The following is a 26,988-nucleotide window of genomic DNA, read 5'->3' on the forward strand; positions in this document are numbered from 1 at the left end:
TAAATGTTCAGTCCATATATAGCTCTGGAAAAAAAGAAACCACTTAAAAAGATGAGTTTCTTTGATTTTACAAAATTAAAAACCTCTGGAATATAATCAAGATGAACACAAGCCATTAAACCAAGCTGTACTGCTTGAATTTTTACACCAGGTGTGGCATAAAGATATCCAAAAGCAGTGTGTAAGACTGGTGGAGGAGAACATATCAAGATGCATGATAACTGTGTGATTAAAAACCAGGGTTATTCCACCAAATATTGATTTCTGATTTCTCTTAAAACAAACTGTATGTATATGAACTTGTTTTCTTTGCATTATTTGAGGTCTGAAAGCTCTCCTCCTTTTCGGTTATTTTAGCCATTTCTCAGATGTCTGAAATGTCTGTAGTTTATAGAATAAATTAACGTTCATTTTACTTAAACAAATACCTACAAAAATAGCAAAGTCAGAAAAACTAAAGGGGTCTATAAAATATATATATATAACTGCTGCAAAAACCTTCCATTTTAAAATTAACTGTACCTGAGAGGTCACAAAAAAACATTGCATTTACTCAAACTTGCAGCAATTCTACCTAATTAGTCCACTGTTGCTGAGTAATAAGCTGTCCTTTAACCAGAATTGCTTGAACATGGCACAAGACAGAGAACCCATCAGAACATAGATCATATGCATATCAGTCTTAAAGGCACAGAAAAAAAAAAAAACAATCTACAAGCTCCAGCAAAACCATTGTGTCTGGTTTATTTTCAGTACAGTCTATGAGTGGTCCCCCACACCTATAAAGTCACAAGTGGTCATTTGGGGGTCCCTTTCTACTGATAAATGAGGAAGAGATGGGGATAAACTACAGTAACAGATGAGCAACTTTCAATAACTGTACAACTTCAAACTGAACCTAGTAGGTGGTTCTACTAAAGTGGCTAAGAAATGCAGGTACAAGGTGTGTGTGTTTCTAATAAACTTGCCACTCAGCGTTTAGTAGCTATAGCAAATCTGGCATTTACTCCCAGGCCTTCCTACATAAATAGCTGCTACATTTTCGCCCCGTTTCTCACTTTCTTCTCACTGTGCTTTTCCTCAGCATCTCCGGAACTAATCCATTGGAAAAGTAGGCGGAACTGATCGCACCTTGTGAGGATATTTAAGTATCCTCCTCCACACTTCCGGGAGGAGAGAAAAGAGGATAAACTGTGTGTTTCTGTACAGGCAGCTTCCACACTGAAGGTCCCCTTTTATAGGATAATACGTTTGACTTGTCTGGCTAAATGGTTTCACTGGGTTTTATGTGAGAGCACACAGACACGCTCTAGTGCTTTTCACACCACAGGTGAGCTTTAAGAGGAATGGTTTTAAAAGCACCGCTGAAAGCGCTCAAACTTTAATTAACACCCGCAGGCCATGTGAGTAGACAACTCTCAACTCTCTAATTAGAGAGGGGAAAAAAAAATCTTTGTAAAAGTGGCATTCACACCTTCACACCAGAATAATAAAATAAGATCAGATCTTTACATCTTGCAGTCTTAATATGCAGGTTTCATATGAAGTTGTACATCGTACTAACTTTATATTCAGCATCTACTATGAGATATTCAGTATCTAATATAATTTATACACTGTCTGCAATGAATTACTCAGCACGTACTAGAAATGATTTAGAATCTACTATGAACCATTCAGTATCTACCATGAATAATTAAGTATCTACTTTGAATCATATAGGGCCAGTTGTTCAAAAAATGTAATCCGGATCAAAATTATCCAGATTTGGTAATCACATTTTTTGCTATCCAGGATCAGGTGATCTGTCTTACTTTTAAGCCAGTTTTTCAAAGCAATATTGGATTGGATCAACCTGATCCAGAAACACAGTTTTCAGGATTACCTAGTCCAGATTACTAGCTATGTAAAAAACAGACGGAAGAACCAACAGGGGTTGATGACTCCTTTTCTTGCAGTAACAAGATACTGCTTATTGCAAAACAGTACGAGCAATTGAGCGTTCTGCAGAGACGCTTTGCATGACTTAACTATTTGCGAGTCGAACCACAGGGAGCATGCAACATAAAACTTGCATGTATTGTCCTGCCCAATGTTGCTACCAGACGCAATGTCCCTCTCTGTGATGTTCATGATGCACCTGAGCCTGTTGAAGAACCAGAACAGACTCTGGTGTTCTTTGCAATTGTTCGAAATAATTTTTGACAGCTTCATATCTGATGAATGTTTCTTTGACATTAGTATACAGTGATGAATGACAGTGACGTAGATGACAAAATGCATATATTACTTTTGTGTGTTATTGAAATCTTTTGGGGAGTTTATTTAATGGGGTCAAGATTGTTTTTATTTTTACTTTACTATAGAAAAAGGCTTAATTGGTAGCCAATGTCTACTTTATCACTGTAACAGTTAAACAGGTCAAGTGCAAAATAGAAGTAAAAGTATATACACTAAATTGTACAAATGTATTTTTTTTACTTTAAAACTTTGATTTTAAAGTTTTACTACATTTTCTTCATGAAATTCACTTTGAAATCCTACCCCTTGTTGAGATCAAGGTAATCCTGTTTTTTTGGATCAAAGTTATCCAAATCTGTTTGAACAACAGAAACTGAAGGTTTGATCCATTTACAAACTAGGATTGGATTACGTGATCTGATCTGATTTCAGAATGCTTCTTTCCCTTTTGAACAAACCGTTTTTCAGATTTGATCCAATCCGATAACCAAAATCCGATCAGATTTCCTCTGAACAACTGGCCCATAGGGTCAATTTCTTGGACAAGGATTAAGTCAATTGAAACAACCCTTTAGTTAGTTAGTCAGTCAGTCAGTCAGTCAGTCAGTAAGTAAATCAGTAGATAAGTCAGTAAGCGAGTAAGTAAGTAAACTTTATTTATGAAGCACTTTTTACACAGCCTACACCGACTGAAGTGTGTACATAAGTCTAATGACTTCACAAAAATACATATAACAAAAACATATGCAACATATTAAAGTGATTTGTATGTTTAAAATAATGTGTTTAATTAGAGAGAAAAAAATACATTTGTAAAAGTTGTATTCACATCTTAGCACCAGAATAAAAAAAAAGATCAGATCTTAACTCACTGCAGGCTTTCTTTTTATGCAGGTTTTATATTCACTTATACATCCTACTGTCTGTACAGAAAACACAATTTATCCTCTTTTCTCTCCTCCTAAAAGTGGATGTGAACATGGACACTCACAAATGCCCCTTAAAACTTTACTGTGCATAACAGAAGCTTTATAGCAACCCTGTGCACAATTTTCATTGACTTTTCTGGGCTCTAAAGCTTTTGGGATGGATTAATAAACAGTGTAAAAGTGTAATTTGGTCAGATGAATCAGTATGCCTGGTTTTTGGGGGGAAGAAATGGACGTACATACAGATCTTGGAGCAACACATGCAGCCTTCAAGATAACATTTTTTCCAGGGCCATCCATGCATTTTTAATCAAGGCAATGCAAAACCACACACTGCACACATTATTGCTTTATTTGTTTTTTTCTTGGAATACGTTGCAGGCCTAAATGCAAGAATGGATGTTTATTAACAAATAAAATCAAGTTGAGCAGATATAACATTAAAATATTGGGTTCTTACAATCTGTAATTAAATAAAAGTCAAAGTATATATAAGAAACACTGCATTAATTTTAAATAGCATATTTTCTCTTCATTTGTGGGCATAGAGCCTCTCTATATACTGTATTAATCAATCTGGGTAGCCAGAAAAAAAATGCTAAAAGGTTCGCTCAAAAAAAACAACGACTTCATTGTAATCACTAACGGGATCAACCATAATGCGATTCATTGATTCACGTTTCTGCAATGCTGTACCAGATGAACAAAAAATGTATTATTTTTCCCTGGATCAGAATTCATTGGCCGCTGACCAAGATCAAACAGCTATCGGGAGAGCATGAGCATTTCATGTCTCTGTCTTGTTTCTGGCTCTTTCTTCATTTTTGTTTCCAGGGTATCAACTTTGCTTGTTTGATCCCGCAACGCCCACAAGCGCTTTTAGCCTCCTCTGTCAGCCCTCAGTCGCTCTGCAAATCAAATATAGCTTCTCTTTCAACAAACAGAACAGAGTCTGTCTGACTGAGCCGAGCCAGAAAAGAGGAGAAACTTTCCGTTAATGACTTCAAGTCCCTCGACTGGAGATAAGAGATAAGAGCTCTTCTAGTGTGCATTGTTTGCGTGGGTAGACAGGTGGCCTATGGTTGAGACTGGAGCTGGCAGTGTGACTGCGTGAGAGTGACTCACTGAGAACGGATGCATAAATCAGTTTGGGGGGTAGAAAAAAAAAAAAAGAAAAATGAAATTTACACAATATTGCTCTTGAGTATGCTAACAAGCTATGGAAGCCTAGGTATACCAACACTGCAGAACCTCTGCCACTGCCTGATGTGCATCTTTTCAGAAATGTAATGACGCGGTGCAGCGACACAGACTGCAGCCGCAGTGATTGGTCCTCTGAGCACAGTATTGTCACCTTTCTCAAATTTACACTTTTGCAATGTAATGACAGAGAGCGTCACAGACACACAAACACACAAGTACAAATATTCACAAAGGTGTACCCTATCCCACTGAAATCATATACAGTTCTTCTTTAAGTAGTGTAGATTTGTCCAATAGCTCGTTTAAAAGCGATAAACATTTTAAAAACTCAATATTCATATTGGTTTTACTGTAAAAAAAAAAAAAAAAGGAAAAAAAGAAAAAAAAGAAATCACAATGGATTTATATGCTCATATGTACTCATGCATATGTACGTAGTTTTGTACCATCACAGAAAAAAATATTAGGTAATTTAGTTTGTTATAGAAAAGATTGTTTTTGCACATTTGCAGCCTTATATGAGCTAAAAATGAATTATTCAGTGTTTAAAAGTTTTACATACTACCACTTTTTTAATTAAAAAAAAAATTTTGAAGGCTTCAATTGATTTACGTCTGTTCTTTCTCAGATTAAAATAATTCAATGATCTAAAACATGGTAATTTAGTCTACTATTTTTTCTTGCATACAGTATATCGTATACAAAATACAAATATAAAATAATCTACAAAGTAATTGCGTTGTGGAATGCTATAATTCTTGACAGAGACACTTTTGTATACTGTAAAATATTTTATCTGTAGTACAGAAAAACTGAATTATGAAACAAAGTTTGCTACATGACTGCAACAATTTGTTTAAACAAGAAAAAACAAGATATAATAAAATAATTAACCTTTATTATGGATTAAATTTGTGGCAAAATCCTAATCCCAAATCTAAATTATTAAGCATTGTCTTCTGACACAGTTTAATACAATACAGGAAGCACTTAATAATGCACTATAATGTCTTTATGAAGCACACATGCAGAGCTCACTGAAGTGTGTGTTTTTGTTTACCTGTCAGAGGTGTGTGTGAGCCTCAGTAGCAGTGTGTTGAAGAGTCCAGTGAGCTCTCTTTGGAGCTGGTGACCGACATCTTCAGACGCTTCAGTCTTCCCTTGGGCCTCGTCACTGAGCAACAGGTTCAGCAGTGTGTGTGCATCCTACAAACACACACAGTTAATGATGTGATCTGTCAATCATCATCTCCTACCGCCTCATGACTCATGGTGCTCAGTTTGGAGACTTTAGCATCACAGCTAGCAAAAAATAGCAACTCTATCACACTTCCTATTTCCAGTCCCAGCATGTAATTTACCTACATATTCACACATGCATGAAGACGAAAAAAAAAAAACCTTGCGGCTCTGCTTCTTCGTTCTAGCCTCATTTTCTAGCAGATGTTTAAGAAACACTTCAGTAATTACAAAATAGCTTAGCATATCACCGCCGGCCGCGCCAGGCGTTTCATCAAATCCGCCTTCATCTGTTGACTTTACGGCGGCCGTGTTTGCATACATGCACATTAATGAGCGGCAAACAGAAAGGTAACGAGTGAACTCTGCAGCAGTCGACAGCGCAGTTAACCTCCAGCAAGAGACAAGGAGGAGGGAAATAGAAGTAAATTAATAAATAAAATAATGCCACCAGCTACAGTTCAAGCACGGCTCTCCACTATAAGCCATAATAAGAAATGAATGCCTTTCTCTCCTCCGAAACAGTCATTTATTCAAGCGCTCTTTAATAAATAAGGCTTGCTGTGTTTATGGGAGGAGGAAAATAAAAGTGCATCTAATCACATAACATGGAACGTGCAGCTTTATTTGTTTTCTCTGAGAGAGCCAGTCTCTCATCCAGCACAGATTTAGGCAGTGCAGAGGCACTGGAGTGGAAAGCATGAGAAAGGTACCTGCTTTATGAGCAATTCTACCAGCCATCTCAAGTCGTTAGCGTCAGAGTCAGACTGGTTCTGCTTCAGAAAGGTGTTGAGAAAAGATACGATTTCCACCAGCAGCTTCTCGTCCTGCGGGCAAGCTGGCCGTACCTGCAGAAACCTGCATGTAGACAGATGGACAATCACACAGAGGGATAGAGTAACATGTAGACAGATAGAGAGACAAATACTCAAACACAAGCATACACAGACAAACTAGTACGTATATAGACAGACAGTAAGACAAATGCATGGAGGAGTCTTACACCTTCTTACATTGTTAAAGTAATAATTTACTGTGCCAGTCAGATAACAGTTGTTAATACAAGGCAATTATTTGCAATACTTAAAACGTTTCATTTATGCTTACATCCAAAATGCAGTTTCTTATTTAACAAACTCATGAATCGAAGTCATTTACTCATTAAATAACTGATTCTTTTGCTTACTCATTAACCAACTGATTCACTCGCTCAGTTATTGACTGAATGACAAGCTCACTGTCTAACTGATGTACACACCCACTCATTTAAGAAATTAATTTTACTTACTCATTCATTGAATGACTAGTTCACTCTCTCACTCATTGACTGACTGATACACTCGCTTACTGTCTGACTCACCTGCTGTCTCACTGACAACTGACTTGCTCTCTTACTGAACAACTGATTCACTCACTCACTCATTGAACAACTCATTCACTCGCTCATTTATTGAAAAAAACTGATTCACTCTCTCACTCAATGACTGACTTACATACTCACTCACTGACCGACATATCTGCTCACTTACTGACCGACCAGCCCACTCACTGACTGATTCACTTCATCACTCACTGAGCGAATAATTCACTTGCTCCCTTGCCGACTAACTGATTCACTTACTCACTGGTAAACTAATTCACCCACTCTTTCACAGACTGACTGATTTACCCACTCACTCACCCACTGACTGACTCACTGACTCGCCAAATGATTAACTGACCTGCTCACTCAGTGACTTACTGATTCATCCACTGACTCACCCACCCATTTACTGACTTAAGCATTCACTCATTGATTGACCTGCCTGCTCATGCACTTAATCGATCACTTTCACCCTTATTGACAATTATTGATTGACAAGCCAACCAACTCAGTGACAGTCACACTCATTTACTGACTCATTTTCTCCACAAGGGACTACAAGTGCGCAAATACTGAAGAACTACAAATATTGATTACTGAATTTATCTGCACATATTCTTTTATATTTATATTTACTAATCTTCTAATTGTTTTAGTTTAATGGCTCTTCACAGATATGAAGGATATGAAGGTCAGGTTCTGAGAGCTCACACTTTCTAAGTTGAAATAAACAGCAGACACTACAGGTGCTGGTCAACGAATTAGAATAATTTGAAATAGTGCAATCATGAAATTCTTTGAATGCATTTTTTGTGCAGAAAGCAAATCAGGTGTTCACCGCACCTGTCCTACTCGTTAGACTAATCACAGAACTCGTTACCTGGAAAAAAATTTGCTCAGCTGAGCTTTCCAAAAGGCCCATTTAGGTCATTTAACTGTGACACTGTTGTTTTATTGAATCAGAATAATGGAGAAACCGTTTCATTGAATTAGAATAATTTTTATTATAATTACAATCATCACTTTCTCAGTATTTTGTGGCTGCCCCCTTGGCTTGTATGACTGCCTGAAGTCTCCGCGGCATCGATTTGACCAGCTTGTCGCAAGTTTCCGTACTCACAGCTTCCCATGCAGTGGCGATGTTCTGCTTCAGTTGGTCCAGCGTAGTAGGCTTTCTGTCGCGAATTTTCCGCTTGACGATGGCCCAAAGGTTTTCAATGACATTGAGGTCAGGCGAGTTGGCCGGCCATGCCAAAACTTCAAGCTGTTTTTTAGTGAACCAATCTTTGGTCGACTTTGCCGCATGAGCCGGTGCAAGATCCTGTTGAAATATGAAGTCTTCTTCGCCGAACTGTTCCTCAACAGTCGGAATCAGGAACGTTTCCAGAACATCTTGATATACGGCAGCATTGACAGTCTTCTTGAGGAAGCAGAGTTTCCCTACACCTCGAGCGGACATGCATCCCCAGACCATAACGCTCTGGGGAAACTTGACGGATCTTTTCACGCACTCGTGGTTGTAGGTTTCGCCACCACGACGCCAGACACGAGGACCTTGGTCACCGAAGGAGATGCAGAAGCGTGATTCGTCACTGAAGACCACTTTCTGCCAGTCTTCAGCAGTCCACTCGCCGTGTTCTTTGGCCCACTTCAGCCGTTTCTCCATTTGTTTCTTGTTCAGCATCGGTTTTACTGCTGGAATGCGAGATTTGAAGCCGAGTTCGCGCAGACGACGGTAAGTGGTTGATCTGGAGACGTCAGCGCCGGTCTGCTTGTTCCACAAGTCGGTGAGCTCGGAAGTGGACTTGAACCGGTTGCTGACTGCGATCTTTCTCAGCTGCTTGTTGTCGCGAGCAGAAGTTTTTGGTGCGCTTGCTGCAGTTTTTCTTGAGAGCTTTGTAGACGGAAGACTGGCTGATGCCGAGCTGCTCAGCAATTTTAGTTTGGGTCAAGCCTTGTTGGCGAAGGGCTTGAATTTGAGCCACTATTCCGGTTGAGAGGTCGCGCTGCTTACCCATGATTGATTTTACAACTTAGAAATTCTACTCAACCCTGACTTTATACTGCACAGTGAACACTCTTCACAGAAAACAAAAATTCAAGCATTTATTCTAATTCAATGAAACGGTTTCTCCATTATTCTAATTCAATAAAACAACAGTGTCACAGTTAAATGGCCTAAATGGGCCTTTTGGAAAGCTCAGCTGAGCAATTTTTTTTCCAGGTAACGAGTTCTGTGATTAGTCTAACGAGTAGGACAGGTGCAGTGAACACCTGATTTGCTTTCTGCACAAAAAATGCATTCAAAGAATTTCATGATTGCACTATTTCAAATTATTCTAATTCGTTGACCAGCACCTGTATATAATATCCACATTACTACGGATAATCTGTGTTCCATACAGATTAGTTAGCATGGTTCAGTATGCATGTGAACCACAAATCAGCCAGACAACATACAATAACTTCTTTTCCATGGCACTTAATTTGTACTTTACTGTCCCCTCGCATGTACACCTTTGACTAGTACTGTACATGAGTAAAAGAAAAAATAGGGGCTAAAATTGTAATTTGGGCATAAAGGTGCCACATGGATAAAAATCTAGCACAGGTACTGAAAGGAGCAGGTGCTAAGTGGTAGTTCATAAACCCAAAAAAAATGCCAGTAACTGCAGTAACTTCTGTCTTAATAAACAGAAAACAAATCAAATCCGTTTCATCTTTTTTTTTTTTTCATTCTGAGGCAAAAAAATATCTGTGACTAAAACTCTGTAATATAATCAGATCCACAAGATTTAAGATCCGTTACACCCCTGGTATTTACAGAAAACCGCTCCCAAACACACCCAGGTCTTTTCAGAGAATTATCTGATATATCATTTTTTTCTGAAGCTAAAGGTGAGGTTTGCATATTCTATGCATTTATTTTACATTTAAAGGTACCTTGCTATTTAGATTTTGCAGTTTAATCTTTCATTTTCATTTAGTTAAACAAGAGGACTCCTTCTAGATTCCAGTGGCATACTATAGATAGACTGGGGGTTCAAACCCCCTAATATCCCAGGTATCTTTATTTATATATTTAAGAAAAATCTTCTTTATTAGCCTCTCTGTGCAAGTGTGTACCTCTCCATAGCTGGGTGCCACCTAAGGCTTTGCAGCATGTTCTTGCTGCTGTGTGTGGTGGGTTTGAGGGCCAACCAGTCAGTCAGGAGGTACAGATGCATTCGGGTCAGAACGGAGGTGACCTCGCTGTGCGATCCTGCTGTTTGCACAGCCTCAACACAGTCCTGCAGTCCCGTTTTAATATCACAGACTCGCAGCAGCACAGCCTGAGCCTCCGACAGCACCAGATCAACATGAAACCTGCAGGGAGAGAGAGAGAGAGCATAAGAGAGTGTGTGAGAAAGAAGGAGAGAGAGAAAATGAGCCAGTGACCTCATTCTGCAGTGCATGTTCTTCTTTTTCAGATTTCTTTCAACAGTCATGAACTGATGCGCGTTGTTTTGATGACTTCCTCGGAAGACCTAAAAATTCAGGCTTACAAAGCTCAAATCCGCGTAAAGTCTCAGGTTTGAGCCCAAAGGAGGTTCGTTTTAAACTCTGCACCAAAACAACTCTGCTTTGTTCAAAAATAGATTCATCCCGGACTGACGCTGAATTCTAATAGGGTGAGGAGGGGAAAAAAAGTTTTCAAAACACTAGTGAAAAAAGAAGACCTATTTTTCTTAGCCGTTCAAATGATGCTTTTGGCATAAAGAATTCATACCGCTTGATATGCACTGTTGCCTTAAGGTTAATGCACATCTCTAAATAAAGCCTGACTGAAAGCTGTACTGCAAATGGTAAAGTACGTAAAGTACACAAAGTACTGAAAGAAAGACATCCTTTTTCTATTTACATTTTTTTTGAAAGAGGGAAAACAACTTTCAGCCTTCTTTTACATTTTGTGGGGGCCTAGGAACTTGATTTATTTATTAACATTTTAAATTTCAGATTTTTAGGTTTTTAATAGTTATTTTAGGCATTTAAAATAATATCTAATTAATTACATGCACTATGATTAATTAATCTAAATTAAATGCATTTAAACGCATTTATCAACAAACTATTTTAAAATGTACAATTCACCTGAATTTTAGCTGAGTAGCAAATTAGTAAATTAATAACTGGCAAAGACTTAAAAGCTCCCTGTAATGCACTCCATCAGTAACATAGGCTGTAAATACAGTATATCTCTTACAACACTAGACCAATTTTAAAGAGTAACTAATCTACATTATAATACATTTTTACAGAAATAGATGAAATAGGTTGCTCTGTAACAATAAAATAGATCATACTTGAAAATGAAATGCATACATTATTAATAGAATTTAGATATTCAACAATATTCTGAAAAAAAGTTTATTTTGTAAAGTCCAGATAAAAAACAACAAAAAATTTTTTTTATACTTTCTGGACTAGGGCTTTTGATTTGAAGCAAAAATTGCGAATTAGCATTTCAGATAACAGCAGATGCTAATGGCTAACTGGCAATGCTGTAAGGATTGAAGGGTGTAAAGCTGCAATGCTAACTGTATTCCAAGCTGAATTAATTGCTGGTTTTTGATAGCAGAATAATGTTACACTGCTGGATAAATAAGGTTATCTGCTGTTTGATGATGTGTGTATTATTTTTGTACTTTACATTCATCTTCAGTTATGAATGTCAGAACAACAGCACCAGGCAACCAGGTGTTAGTATTTATTTATTTTAGATTTTCTAATTGTGCGTATTTCCATGTTTATATCTGATTTCTGCTTTTATTCCTCAATTCTGTGATACTGTCTGTGTTTGCAGAATTACAGAAATCCTCTGGCCCTACATTTGTTCCTTTAGTTGCTGCAAAGCAGTGTTAGAAATGGAACTGCAATCATATTGTAATATGCTTACTGTGATAACGGTCATACACTGTTTCTAAATACTCAATTATTACTTCATCAATCAATTATACATCAATTATTAGTGATTTTGTGTGTATTGTGACATCCATGTGTAGGCCTTAAAATTAAGCTCTTTAGTAGTAGCACTAGTTTTTTTTTTTTTTTTTTCTGTACAGTGCAACCACACACTCACAAACACACACTTACTCAGGTGTGTGACTCCTGCTGGTCCTCAGGTGTTTCAGTAACACCTCGGTGCCATAGTGCCAGGCTCTGTTCCAGCTGAACTGCAGTGCCTCTCTGACTGCACTCATGGCCAGCAGGTCAGAATAAGGAGGCAGCACAGTGCAGTACGGACTGACCACGTGGTGAGACGGAGACTGAAACGGCAGGTTATACCTGTACAACATCATCATAAGAGAGAGGTAAGATACAGACAGACAAACATGCAGGATATTTGATAAACAGACAGATAGAAGGCAGGAAGGATGAATGGAAAGATGAATTAATAGACAGACAGGGACGGATGTACTGATGGACATGCAGACAGACAATATATATAGACAGATAAAAAAACAAAAAACAGATGGATAGATGGACTAAGATGGAGAAAGAGAAACATGGAAAGATGGATGAAAGGATGAATAAACAGACAAATGGACGGATAAACAGATTTAAACAAATGGATGGAATGATGGAGAAACAGACAGATAGATAAAGACAGATAGATAAAAACAGATAGAGAGGGATCGATGGATGGATAGACAGACAAACAAACAGACAAACAGATGGATAGACAGACGGATAGATTAATAAACACACACAAACAGGTAGACATAAATGTATGAAAAAAATGTACAAACAGATGGATAGACAGATAGATCAGAATTAATATAAGGGCAGATAAACAGACTAATAGACAGACATAAGGACAGATAAACAGACAGCCAGCCAGACAGACAAATCGACTAAAAGACAAAAAGACACAGGCATGGAAGAAAGGATGAAAAGAAGGAAAATACGATAGAGGGATTGATGGATGGATGGATGAATAATTGATATACATTTGTTTAGACATACACACCATAAGACATAAGTCAATTATCTAAAAAAAAAAACATAAAAATATTTTTTAAAGGTGTGAATAATGTACCCGATACACAGTACAAGTGAAAAGCTTGTACACACCTTCTCATTCAGTGTTTTTCTTTATTTCTTTATTTTATGTATTTTCTATATTGTAAAATAATATTAAAAGACACAAAAACAATTAAAGGGAAACATGAAACTACGTAGTAAACAAAAAAGTATTTGTCCTCCACAGTCTCCTGATCTAAACCTGATTAACTGAGATGGTGATTTGAGGTGATTTGTGATGAGCTGGAGCTTCACAGCGTGAAGGAAAAGCAGTAACTATTGTTCAGCACCTCCAGGAACTCCTTCAAAATGCTGAGAAAACTATTCCAGGTGATTCTCCCTCATGAAGACACTGAGATTAAAATACCAAGAGTGAGCAGATCTGTCCTCAAAGCTTAATGTGGTACTTAGAAGAATCTAAAGTATAAAGCATGTTCTGGTTTGTTTAATGTTTAATGAGCTAAAGCTTTAGTCTACACCTTTTCAGTCTGTACTGATTTGTTTAAATGCAAGACTTAGATGTGTTTTTTTTTCCTTTATTACTGTTTATGTTCTTATTTTGTGTGTATACGTTTATAAATTAATAAACTTTTTTTTTTTTTACAAAATAATTCCATGTGTTAATGGACAGCTTTAATGTATTTGATATTAAATGTATAATGTAAAAAATAATAATAATAATAATAAATAAATAAATCCATTGAATGAGAAGAGATGTGGCCAAACCTTTTAATGCTACTGTACTTGAATGGTCTTGTAAATACGGGTAACTTACAAAACTTCTAATTAAGTTGTTCATGTTTATCTTTCCAGTAGCTTTGGAAGATTTATAACAGTTTGGTTTGATTGTATCTATGTCTCATATAGTGTTAGTGTAGTTTTACTGTGCTAAGCTAACAGCAATATGACATGATCACCTTCGGATAATGGAGACTGGCAGAGAGAACGGAGAGAAAGCCGTGTCTGTATCTGCTTTTCCTGTCCTGAAGACACAAATGATAAAGGAAAAATAATATGGGCTTCATCAGCTAGACAGTTCTCCTATCTGTCAACACAGATTTACCAAGAACACCACACTGAAATGTCAATTGTACCAAAGTGTGCTGAAATAAATCAGTTCAGTAAACAGATCCCTACTAAAAACAAAAACATTAAAGAACTGTGACATGTAATAGTGTTAAATTGTAAGAATGTGCACAAAATATATTTTAAATAGAAGTAAAAGGCAAAAGTAGTTGCTTTGCAATATTTAACCACCAAATAAACAAAAACCCTTGTCACTGTCCAATTAAGTCTTTAAGTGAATGAAGGCTGCAGGACAGCCGGAGTTTTCTAAAGCACCAGTAGCTAAAAGAGGCTGCACTTACCACACATCCACTCTGGCGATTTCATCAAACAGCAGAAAGCACATCAATACTGCAGCCTCAGTCACGTCACCCTGATTTGCTTTTATTAGCAACGAGACTTGAAGAATAACAAAGAAAACAAGTCAAAGATAACAAACAAGCTTCTCTAAAGTGCTGATGCAGATCAATCACCCTGCTTACACCAGGTATGAATACATATTCAATATGTATCCCATACATAAAACAGTGCATCAATCCACATGCAGGAACAGAAATTGCATTACAAATACAGCACTGTGCAAAAGTCTTCTCCTTCTAAGAAAAGCATCTGTTTATCTGGTAAGTAAAGGTTTATTTATTTAAAAATTGGAATGTTAAAAATGGGAAAAAACTAATAAAAGCTAGTTATCCTTCATAGACACTTACTAAAGCTATTCTTATTAACGTAATATTGCGTTCATTACATATGCATTAAATATTTATTGATTTTTAATGTCCCCTATTAGTTATTCATTCATTTACATATGGTTTGCTGTACATAAAAAAAATCTAGATATACTATTGGTTATTTGATTTATTATTATTTATTACTAATATTGACAAATATTTATGTCAGGATTTGCACTGTTTGCATTTTACTTTTATAGAAGTACTTTCTTTTTATGTCTGTTTAATACTAAGCTTTAAATGTTTTTTTTTTAGCTTTATTCAGCCCATTATATACTAAATGATTAAAAAACTAAGCCTAACAAAAGAAAAAAAAATGGAGGAATGAAACTATACAATTTGAGAAAAAAAATCTCATCTCATCTTATCTCAAGTGTCTTCTAGGAAGAACTATTTTGAGGTTTTGGGGTTATTTATATATAATCGGGCTGCTAATTGGAAAGAAAAGGACAACAAATAACGATTGTGCCCGGTTTCTCTGACATTACATGCTGTTTTCAGCCCAAATCAGCTCCTCTATTGATGCATGATTTTACTGACTGATGTTCTGTTATATACTGAGCACTGATCAACCGTAACATTAAAACCAACTGTGTAACATTGTGTAGGTCCCCCTTGTGGCACCATAACCTCTTTCTAAGCTCGGTCAAGTCATAAATGACTTGCCACAATACTTTTAATACATTAAGCCTATATTGCCTTTGTCTCACTGCATCACAGCTTATTCTGGCTAATAGCATTGTGGCTAACCACCAAATCTAGCCTTCATTGCACACTGTACAGACAGGGTACACATTATATCATACACCCTGGGACAGGAGACACTGTAACCAGATGTTCAATGTCCTCCAATTCACCACTTCACCTAACAATAGTTTTAATGTTACAGAGGATAACCAAAATATCCAAATATCTAAATACTTATTTAATTGAGTGCTTTCAGAAAGACGAGGCTCTTACAGAAAGAAAAGTGATAAGGGACAAATTCCACATTAATATAAATAATTTCACTGGAAACACTGGAAAGACTCTCTCTGATTATCTGGTCTTGCCACAGTGTGGTGTTGTTTTAGTACCTCTGAGTAAATGGATGAGGAAATCAGACTGCTGGGCCAAACTGTGTCTCAGAGAGGGATCCGCATACACCAGCTTCCTCAACATGCCAACAGTGGGCTCCAACAGACAGTCCACGTTCTACACGGTGATTACAAAACACACACTTCAGTCAAAACCCACAATGACCAAGCCTGAGAAAAACCAAGCCAATCTTTATAAAATCATTAAAACTGCTATACTGTTATTTATCAGGGGTGCATGCAGAGCAGGAAAACTATATTATAGTGAATGAATGGGTACTGCCTAAAAATGTTTTACCTTTAACTTCTATTATTTTTGTACTTGACTATTGTAAGTCGCTTTGGACAAAAGCGTCTGCCAAATGTAATGTAATGTAATGTAATGTACTGTAACTCAATAAAACTCAATTTAAAAAGTAGAAACTGTACAATAGTGAAGGAACGTGTACTGTCATACAATCCAATTCAACTGAAAGAGCACAAACAGTATTATAGGTGAAACGATGGGAACTGTGTTACAATTTAACTCAACTGAAAGAGCAGAAACAGTACTATATTGAACAAATGGGTACTGTCGCAAAAACAAACCCATCTAAAAAAAATCAGAAATTGCAGTATATCGAAAGTGGAAGTACTGTTCCAAAATCCAGCTCAATTAAAATGGCTGAAACTTTTCTATAATATTTAAAGTATGGCTATTGCCTTACGATCTAATTTAATTAAAACAGCAGAAACTGTAGTACAGGGTAAGCATAAGTACTGCATCACACTAACTCAATTAAAAGAGCAGAAACTGTACTATATTAAAGTATGGATATTGTATCACAATTCAACTCAATTAAAATAGCGGAATCTGTACTACAGTGAAACAATGAGAACCGCATCACAATCTAACTTAATTATAAAAGGGCTGAAACTGTACTATAGTAGTTAAAGTATGGATATTGCATTACACTGTAACTCAATTAAGTTAATGGAAACCGTATTATAGGGAAAGTACAAGCATTAACATGCTGAGATTTTTACAAAAACAACAGCTCAACCACAATAATGACAGAGAAAAGCTGTTTAATGGCTGTTTATTTTAACACTTTAAATGATTATCCTCAAAACTGATCCTCAACTAATAATGACACTAACTTATTTTTTTATTCAGGTTTAATTATGAGTACTGAATACATTTCGACCTAATTGATATTTGTTTTGCTTTTTCACTAAAATCATATATTATTACGATTACTAGTGTGGGTTATGCTTGCAAAAAAGATTACTTATTTTAAAAGAACCGCTTTCATTAGCTATCTAACATTTATATAGTCATATGGTGTGAAAACATGGCTATTTACGGTGCTGCTCTGTTTATGTAATGTCTGAACAACAATTATATGAAGATTCATCTCTTCAGTTTACAGCTGTTCAGCCTCGCCTATTTATGCTGAAAGCTGAGTGTTTCAATCTGGGCTGCTTTTTTGTATAAGAACAGCCCAAACAACAGATCAGTCTTTAAGATACTGTAGTTCTTTGCACCAAAAAGTAAGAAATAGAAATAGAGGAAAAAGTGCAGGACAGGCTGTTCTGGAAAGGAGATGCTGTTCAAAGTGATGCTCATTTAGATAAATCACTGTGACTAACCAGAAAGTGTCGATTGCCAGCAAAAACCTCTAAGGACTAGCAGAACAGTGACAAACATCCAGAAGAATATAAGTCAGCAACCAGGCCATGCAAATGGAGACAATCTATCAGGTTCTTCACTAAAGGTAATTTCCACACATTATGGAGCCTGATTCTCCATAATTAGCATCATTAGTAGGCCAAAATACTGCACGGTGCTGTCGGCTTTCGGCCTGGGGAGGCACTTATCATACAACAGAACCACATTAAGCCAAACTCACTCTTGACTGACACCATTAGCTCAAGCTGCGGCACGTTCAGGCGCTAGCAGCCTCCGCGTTTATCTAACTGCTTCTGGCAAACGTGATTCCACATGTATGAAGAGGCTTAAACAGTGGGAAGATTCAGGCTTTACCGCTGCAAGGCTGTTCACACTCTCTGTGATGAAAGAAATGAGTTTGTCTGGCAATCCCTGTGTCTTCAGCACGTAGTGCATGGCAGAATCTAAAAATGAACAAAGAAAACAACAAAGCAGTATTTATGGAGCAGAAAACAAAATCTACTGCTATTGTATTAATAGCTTTTATTATTATTTTTTAGCTGTGTTATTATTGTTACTTTTACTACCACCATCATTAACATTTGTTGATATTGAAAATGTTTACTTCAGGTTGCACAAACACACATCTATATTTTTGTTCATTTTTTGTGTCAATCGAAAACCCTACACTGTTTTGAACATTTCACAAGGAATTGATAAAGAAAATTATCTAAAACTACTGTTATATTACATTCTAAAAATCATAACCCCTATTTTCTTTTTTTTTTGTTTTTGCCTTAATCATCTCCTCATGATGCTGAATTGCCATCCATGGTAAAATCTCCTACACCCTCAGATCACCATCATATCATTTGATTCTACCCCTTTAGGACAGTGGCATGTGTAAAGAGTGTGACTTATTTATTATTATAGAAAATAAAGTCTAAATAAAAGTCTCCACCAAAACAAAAAGGTCACACACACTAATATTTCATTGGCCCGCCTTTAGCTTTGATCGCATTCACTGTGTCATTGTTTCAATAAGATTCTGCAATGTTACAAGAATTATTTTAATCCATTGCTGCACTCATTTTTCACCAAGATCTTGCAGCAGCATTGATGATGGTAGAGTCTGACCACTGCACAAAGTCTTCTCCATTCAGCACATCCCAAAGATTCTTAATGATGTGTAAAAATGATGATCTTATGCTCCCTGAACCACTCTTTCACAACTCTTTCAAAAAATACCATTGATGGAATAACCTGGTCTAGGTTATTCCATCAATCGAGACCTGGTCTAGACCTGACCAAGTGCAGCATCAAACCCACATCATTTACTTACTTAAATTCAAATAAATTATGTTTTTGTTCATAAAGTACTTGTTATTTTATCTCATACACTTAATACATTCAGCAAATTCTGCTTGTGTAGCCCGCTACCAATTTTCTCTACTTCATACAAGAATGCAAAATCTAAACAGAGCTCTCCTTGTGGAGAAGCTTTAGTCTGTGATGCAAAGGAGAATCTTCATTCAATAATAAAAGATGTGTATGCAAGATTCAGTAAAAATAGAAAAAAAAAATAGCATGAATAAAAAGAATTTCCATCATAAGTTGGCTTTGGACTCTGATATTCTGCTATATATTCTCTGTAGATTGCATACTGATACTGCATATAATAAATAAAACACTCTGTATGTTAACAAATTGTTAAAAAAAGATGGTTTCTAGTTCCTTACCCTGCAAAACAACCACTAGCTGTTCTGCTGCAGATCTCCGAAGCACCATGTCCACCGTCTCAGAGGCGAGGATATTGTAGAGTTTAGTCACAGAATCCACCTGAGAGAAAAAGCAATGCACAACCCTGCAGATACAGCTGTGGACACAGCACGGGCTAAATGTAGATACTATGTTATGCATTAATCCCAACAATACATTAAACATTCAAAAGGAATTCAGAGAAAATGGTGTGTGTTGCAATACTGTGATATGCCCTGCAATATGAATGAACTGGTGAATGCTTGATGTGATAGTTCTGCATTATTTTTGACATTTCTGCATATTGTAACTATCTAAAGACTACGAAACAAAAACAAACAACAGTGAAAATATATACTGCAGATTTTTGTTTACATAACAGTAGAAGGTATTTACCGTATTTTTCGGACTATAAGGCGCACCGTATTATAAGGCGCAAGATGAGTGAACGGTCTATTTTTAGTGTTAGTCCATACACAAGGCGCACTGGATTATAAGGCGCACTAAATGAAACTTTATTTATATCAGTAACAATAACTCTGAGCAATAAATCCTTCACAATATCTGTGAAAAATAACAACATCTCTGAGCAATAAATCAACAAGCACAGCAAGTACGTATTACTCCGCGACGCTCCTGACAACGGTAGCCGCAACGCTCCGACAGACCATAATATTATGTTGAAGCACAGCAAGTACGTATTACTCCGCGACGCTCCTGACAACGGTAGCCGCAACGCTCCGACAGACCATAATATTATGTTGAAGCACAGCAAGTACCGCATTACTCCGCGAGGCTTCTGACTATAATAGCGTGTTGTGCCGAATTCGGTGAATAAAACGGTTTTAAAACAGAGATAAAGATTGGATAAGTTTCATTTCTGGATGAAGTGATTTCCAGCGCTGTTTGGATATAACTGTGGATTACAGGAGACTGAATTGATGGATTCTCTTTAGTCTGGACGCGTTTTGAAGGTAGGACCTGTGGCTGAGCGCGGGTGTGTGTTCGGGGGGTGGCGGCAGTGACCGGAGGTTACCCCAGGACAAAAGGAGAGCCTTTTATTACTGGAAACATGCGCTCTGACGCAGCTCTAATTCATGAAACATACATCCTACAGTAAAAAGCACAGTTCTGGAATCCGGAGAGCCAGACGGTTCGAATGGTGTATGACATGACCGCATTCGATGAAATATGGACGAACGATAAACGCAAATATGAGAGTTATGAATTATTAAAATCATAACCAAGGCATATTTCGCCCTAAATGTTTATTTTCTGAAAGGATATTCCGCTAAATAGGCTAAATAGCTCAAAAGCAGAGATTCTAAGCTTTAAAATGGTATATTGGATGTCTATATTGAACCTGTAACTGTTCATAACTATTCAGAAACACAGCCAGTTATGAAATATTAAATATTTCTGGCCCGCCGGTGGGCCAGCGCGTGTTAAGAGGTTAACTTTACTAAGAAGTGGGCGCTAAAAAGAAACAGTTTGTGCTATTACCCCAGAACGGGTGGAAAGGAAAGTTTACCGGCACCTTGTTCTGGCCACGGAGCTACAGTGGAAACTAGCTACCCTGAACCACAGCCGAGAGGCAGTACGGCAGTCAAAGGTAACCGCGCGCTAGCCCAAGAGGGGGATCTTTTTCTGGCGTGGGTGAGGAATTCTGCACAACAGAGCGCCGTGTACCACATAAAATCGAGGTCAGTAAACACAAGCAAAATCCATACACAAGGCGCACTGCATTATAAGGCGCAATGACGATTTTTGGGAAAAAATAAGTATTTTAAGTGCGCCTTATAGCCCGAAAAATACGGTACTATACTAATCTTAACATACCTTAAGGAAAGACCTGCTGGCATCATCTAGCTTGATGTCCACACATTTGTTAGTAACGTAGAGAGATGGAAGTGATGAGAGAGCAGTTTTATCCAACACTGGCCTGCAATTCTTGAGACTTTCTGAACTGGTCAGATGGGGCAGAAGGTGCTCAACTGCTGTACTTCTGACACTGAAAAATGCAAAAAAGACAATGAAATGTGATACAGACTATTAAATACAGCTACAAAAATCAACACAGGGCTGAATGATATGGTCCAAATTGATATCACATTTTATATTATATATTCAGAGGTGGAAAAGGTACTGAAAAATTGTAATTAAGTAAAAGTTTGCCTCGTTATTCCACGCGCGAGCATCAGTGGAAATATATATATTTTTTTTTTCCCAGCATTTTATTTTTTACTCAGTAATGGGGAGTTTTCCATTGTAGCGAAGTAAATTACTTGTGTGAAAATGTACTTGGGTGAAGGTAAAATTACCTACTTTGAAAACTACTTTAAAAACGACAAATTACTCATAAAATCTACTCAATTACAGTAACGTGAGTAAATGTAATTCGTTACTTTCCACCTCTGTATATATCAGATATATATCTTGATATCAGCAATTGGTCTTCACACTTCCCAGACATTCACAAGGCCCTTTTTCTGAGATAAGTTGCTGCCATTAAGTTTTAAATTAGCTAAATGTTTTCAGATTATTAATTATATTTTCACAAAATGTTCTCACTTTTGAGTGATCTATTCTATTGTGAATAAAAGAGGGGCATATAAGATCTGCAAATCGTTGCATTTTATTTTTATTTACATTTTAATTTTAGAAAGTAGCCAAACTTTCTGGAATTAGGATTTGGGACAAAAATAAACAGACCAAAGTCCAAAAACTCCATCAAATAGGAAATGTGTGTACTAGTTCTGTCAATGTTAATGGACCAATGCACATGATTCATTTGAAAACTTTAACGTGAGATTTTTTTTTTTTTTTTTTTTTTACAATGCAAATTACCACATTTACAGAGTCTGGTGAAGCATTAGTGCGTTTATTTAGCAATATAAAAACATAGCATCGCTACTGTCAGAAGTTCAGAAGGTACAAATTTAGTTATTTAAGCTGTTAAAATAACTAACTAACTTAATTTTAATTTTAGAATATTTAAACACTTAGATTTAAATAATATTTTTGTGATTTATACAATTATCTTTTTAAGCAATTGACATAACCAATATAAATGTAATTCCAAATCTTACATTCATTCTTTATATAAATTTATATATCCTCTATTAATTGCTTAAAGGAGAAATCTGATGTAAAATAGACTTGGGCTGTAGTGACACATGATAACCAGTATAAACGTTTGTTGAATAGCACATACTCATTTTTCCCCAGTATTCTGAAATACAGTGACTTTGGCTGATGCTTCAAACAGGCTTACAGTGTTAGTGATAGGGGCATAGCGTTGCCCGTTCAAATAAATCCCTATTTTAAAATCTTTAACGTGCCCTTACATTTAAAAAGAGGCACTGAGAGCTTTGAAAATGTGCAGGTAGTTTATTTAAAACACAGTTTATATACACAATACCTTCAGGTAATTCTCTTGGTACCACATCTTGAAAGTAAGTCATGATAAGTTGACTAACGAAAACAAACGAATAGGTAGGATATGAGAATTTCTATGCCACAGCTAAAAGCACTGTATTTCAGAATGTTGTTTAGCAATTGTACTGTTGAAAAAAAAAATCTGTACATGTACTAATAAGTAGGTAATTGCAAAAAATGTCAAGTCAGCACATTATTTTCCTAGTTGTTATGCATAAAACCACACAGAAAAAATATACTGTACATGTCTTTGATGCTTGAAATGCCCAGGATTGCATTCAGCTGTAACTTAGGGAATGTTTTCACTGTCTTGTTGAACAATTGGACTTAGGCTGTAAAAGCCTGATGATTTAAAAGGTAAATGCTCATTTTATGTGTTTAATTGGTGAGAAACCTCAAGTCAAGAAGAAATATTAGGCAAAATACAGAGGAGAAAAAAAAATCCTTAAATCTGAAAGGAGCTACAAGGGCTGAGCAGATGAACAGAGCCATAGCCACAAGTCAAGAGCATAGCAACTTTTCCCGAGCTGCTGCGAGGAATGCTAAATCAGCGCGCTGTAGGAACTCACGTGTGTTGCTTGTTGAAGAGCAGCCTGAGCGCGGCGCGGAGTCGACCCGCCGGTGAACACACACCATCTCCCTGATCGCCTGACACTCCGCTTATCAGCAGGATACAGTTTCCCAGAGCGTCCGTCGAGCCTGCATAACTCTAACACACAAACACATGTGTGGTGGTGTGAACACAGCCTGGGCCAAACAATGCACGTCCAAAGAGGGAGCCAAGCTGAGCGCAACAATGAATAAATATGCAGTGCAGAGATTAGAGAACACTTCACTTGCGCTTTATTGACAGGACGATCCAATTACTGAGTGTCCTCAACAGAAATGAATCAAACGCTGTGATGACCTTGGCAGGACTATGAATATTCAGTGGCTTCAAACCAGCTTTTTACTATTTTTTTTTATATTTTTTTATTTTTTACAAAAAAATAATAAAAACGTAGGTTTTGTAGTTGAGGAGAACAAAAGAACCTTGTTTAAAATAGAACAGCACAACTTGAAAATTAAAATTTAGCCTCCAGCACATTTCTAACACATTATAAACTAAGCTGGAATTTCTTTTCTTTGGTTTCCACATGACTTCAGCTGAGAGGTAGAGAGAGAGAGAGAGAGAGAGAGAGAGAGAGTGAGAGAGAGTGTGTGTGTGTGTGTGAGTGTGGTGTGTGTATTAAGCATGTGAAGAACAGTACCTGCAGCACGGGGATGACCGGGTAAAGTGCCTCATTAAATCTAGTCCAACTTGAGGCTGTCATCATCAATCGTCCCTTTAGCAGATAGAGAAGAACATCCTTGGCAGCTGAATTCACCTTTGGATCACACATAAACAAAGTTGATGGCTCTATGATATTGCGCTTACAAGCTGTCTCGTCCAAACAACACTCAGCAACAACACAAAGCATGCCGTCCAAATGGCACTTTCCAATGTCAAACATTACGTTTAGCGTGACCTTACCCGCCATCAGGAAAGAGAATGCGCCTTTATTATTCATTAGAAAGCAACACATCAGTATATCAAAACATCCGTCTTCACCTCGGCCAGATGAGGAAAACAGCAGGCTGAATTATTCACCTCTCTTGCTTGGTCTTGAAGGCCGAACGTGCCGATTTCATAAAGGACACGAGAGTGGAACAAAAAATGCACTCCGGCGCAGACAGATGAAGCCGGCTTGGCCACGTTCTGAACCCCCAGACATTCCTGGAGGTGAGAGAGCAATAAAAAAGTGAGAAAGTGAGTACATTGAATTAATACTGGACATATCTAAATAATTAAGTATCAGTGTACTGTACCGATTCATTTCCTGAACTGCAGTTTAGATAAAGCTGGACTACTGCACTAAAATCTCTGTATGCACTGTGCATCTCACACATTTCAGTGCATTTACAGTACAACCATCTAATACAAAACATTTACACCTCTTCTGTGATTCTGATCAGAGTGTATTTAGTCCCAGTTTCTACATTTCAGCAGATATATCAGCACATCATTAAGATCATCAGATAATTAGCATCAGCCTATAATTTTTAAATCAGCACATCCCTACACAGTCAGCAGTCTATAACAATACAAAGCAGCATTTTACGGCACAGAAATGAGCATATCCAGCAAATCACAGAATTTTTTTTGATGTATGTGAACTTTCAAGCCCAGCTCAATCAAGGCAACTTTCACAGATGCACTTCAGACCCAGGTGATGTTTTGATCATATGCCATTTCTTCATATGCAAAATATGTCATTTGCTACAGCTTCTTTTATACTAGCCTGTGCATTCCAGATACTGATACATCAGAAGGCTTAAAAAAAAAAGCAAAGGAGCCCTCTAAGCAATTACAGTGGCTTAGGCAGTGCCATCCTTTAACCACATCACATCACTGAGCAATGTGTTTAACCCCTTAAACCCAGTGCATAAGATCACACACATCCAACTCGGTTACAGCAACAATTAGCATCAATTTCACAAAATAGGTTCACCTAATATAGAACCTTGTGAGACTCAAACAAAATGTGCTAAACTAAACAGGTACCAAAAAATGTATTATAGTTTCTATGTTAGAAATAATAACTCAATTATGAATTCTGAGTTTATTTACTGTATTCATCACTTGTACCAGTAATAGGTAATTAGTGCACATCTGGAAAGATGATTTTAGTCATGAACAGTATATAGAGGTAGAACATATGATCCCATCCAGACTATCGGCATGTCTCTTTTTGAGATATTCCTTGCATATTTCAGCAAGACGAGACTATGTATCCTTAATATGTAATCATTATATGTTTAGATTCTTAGGATTTTGTCCATACTGTGCTGCCAATATCTAGGTGTTATATGGGAAACTGATAAAGCACAGGACATACCTTCACCACATTCAGAGTGCAGGAGTATGTCTCCACCTTTACTGGAAGTAAAGGATGTGACAGAAGCTTCAGAAAGATCTTCTGACTCTCCATCTGAAGCAGAGGGCTGGCCTGAGCTGACTTCCACCTGAAAACAGGAAGTACCACATTATGTCTCTTTATGTATTTTTATTGTTTTACTCTTTATACAACTAGCCTTTTTCTTGTAAACATTGCACATAAATTGACCTAGGGTGCATGACGTGGCCAAAAGTTGCATCAATATGAACAAAATAAAAGCCATAGAAAAACTGCCAAAAATGACCACAATAACAGGTGTCTGAACCCATAAACTCTAAAGGGTGTATTGCATGAATGGCAAATTCATGTAATGTAGGTCAGTCAGTGAAAGATGCTCCACATAATGTATATTAAAATATCATAAATGTAACATTCTCCATCACATTACATATTTCTATTGAATGATCTAGCACAGAATATTTTGGCCACTGAAATGAAGTAAATAAAGGACAAACAGCAAATAATTTACTACTAATAAACACATTTTTACTAGGGACACATAGATACCATTTATTTCCAACTGAGGGATGAGTTCAAGTATGTGTATTTTTGTACTTGCTGTTTTTTAATACCTACTTAGAATTAAGCAATCTAGAGTATTATGTCATTTTGCAGTTATTAGTGTAAAGAAGGTGCAATGCAACAGTTTTTGTTCATTTTGAGTTTTGTTGTGATAGAGTCATATAACCTTTTTTTTCTTCAAACAAGCATATTTTTTTAAATTAAAACATTTTGCTTAGATAACAAGTAGAGATTAATTTAATTGTGTGTTTTTCAATCATGGTACATCAGGACCACAACAGCCTTTTGCATGAAAAACAGGAAGTAAATAGGAGGAGGGGAGTGAACAATGTTTTCTAGTTTCATGTTGGAGTTTTTTTTCTAAACTTAGCCACCTTACTGTGCTTGCTCTCTCGCTCGTGTCAACTCCCATGCTGTGCTAGACACATGGTATAGAATGTTCGTATCAGAATCTTGTTTGCTGGTTTATTAGTCAATCGCATTACCTGCATTGGTTTTCAAGCATCTCTAATATACTGCAAAAAAAATGTTTTAGGCAGTGTACTACAGTGTATCCCCTAATGTTAGGATCTCTTTAAGAAGCGACAGCAGGCCAAAACTTCACCACTTCCCCTTTTCTACCAGCCCCTGATGGGAGGGAGGGAAAAAGCCAGCAGGAAATGCTGACAAAAGGCAGGTTCATTTTTACACCTTTACTCACATAAAGTAAACATTATAAAGTCTTCAGTATTACT

General features: G+C 36.9%; 1 protein-coding gene across 2 annotated transcripts in view; it reads right to left on the minus strand.

Annotated features, from left to right (window-relative positions):
* The window catches only part of rttn (rotatin), a 79,260-nt gene that overhangs the window by 34,835 nt on the left and 17,437 nt on the right, over positions 1–26,988 (minus strand). For both annotated transcript variants that reach the window (XM_022683806.2, XM_022683796.2), the window contains exons 14-27: positions 25,673–25,799; positions 24,385–24,510; positions 24,005–24,121; positions 23,324–23,463; positions 21,156–21,327; positions 19,298–19,397; positions 17,934–18,022; positions 15,908–16,025; positions 14,406–14,502; positions 13,956–14,021; positions 12,109–12,300; positions 10,102–10,341; positions 6,326–6,470; positions 5,434–5,579 (exon numbers count right to left, since the gene is read on the minus strand). In XM_022683806.2, coding sequence (XP_022539527.2) covers positions 5,434–5,579; positions 6,326–6,470; positions 10,102–10,341; positions 12,109–12,300; positions 13,956–14,021; positions 14,406–14,502; positions 15,908–16,025; positions 17,934–18,022; positions 19,298–19,397; positions 21,156–21,327; positions 23,324–23,463; positions 24,005–24,121; positions 24,385–24,510; positions 25,673–25,799 — 1,875 coding nt within the window. The remainder of the gene's footprint in view (positions 1–5,433; positions 5,580–6,325; positions 6,471–10,101; positions 10,342–12,108; positions 12,301–13,955; positions 14,022–14,405; positions 14,503–15,907; positions 16,026–17,933; positions 18,023–19,297; positions 19,398–21,155; positions 21,328–23,323; positions 23,464–24,004; positions 24,122–24,384; positions 24,511–25,672; positions 25,800–26,988) is intronic.

Source organism: Astyanax mexicanus, chromosome 1 (assembly GCF_023375975.1).
Source record: "Astyanax mexicanus isolate ESR-SI-001 chromosome 1, AstMex3_surface, whole genome shotgun sequence".
Taxonomy (NCBI): Eukaryota; Metazoa; Chordata; class Actinopteri; order Characiformes; family Acestrorhamphidae; genus Astyanax; species Astyanax mexicanus.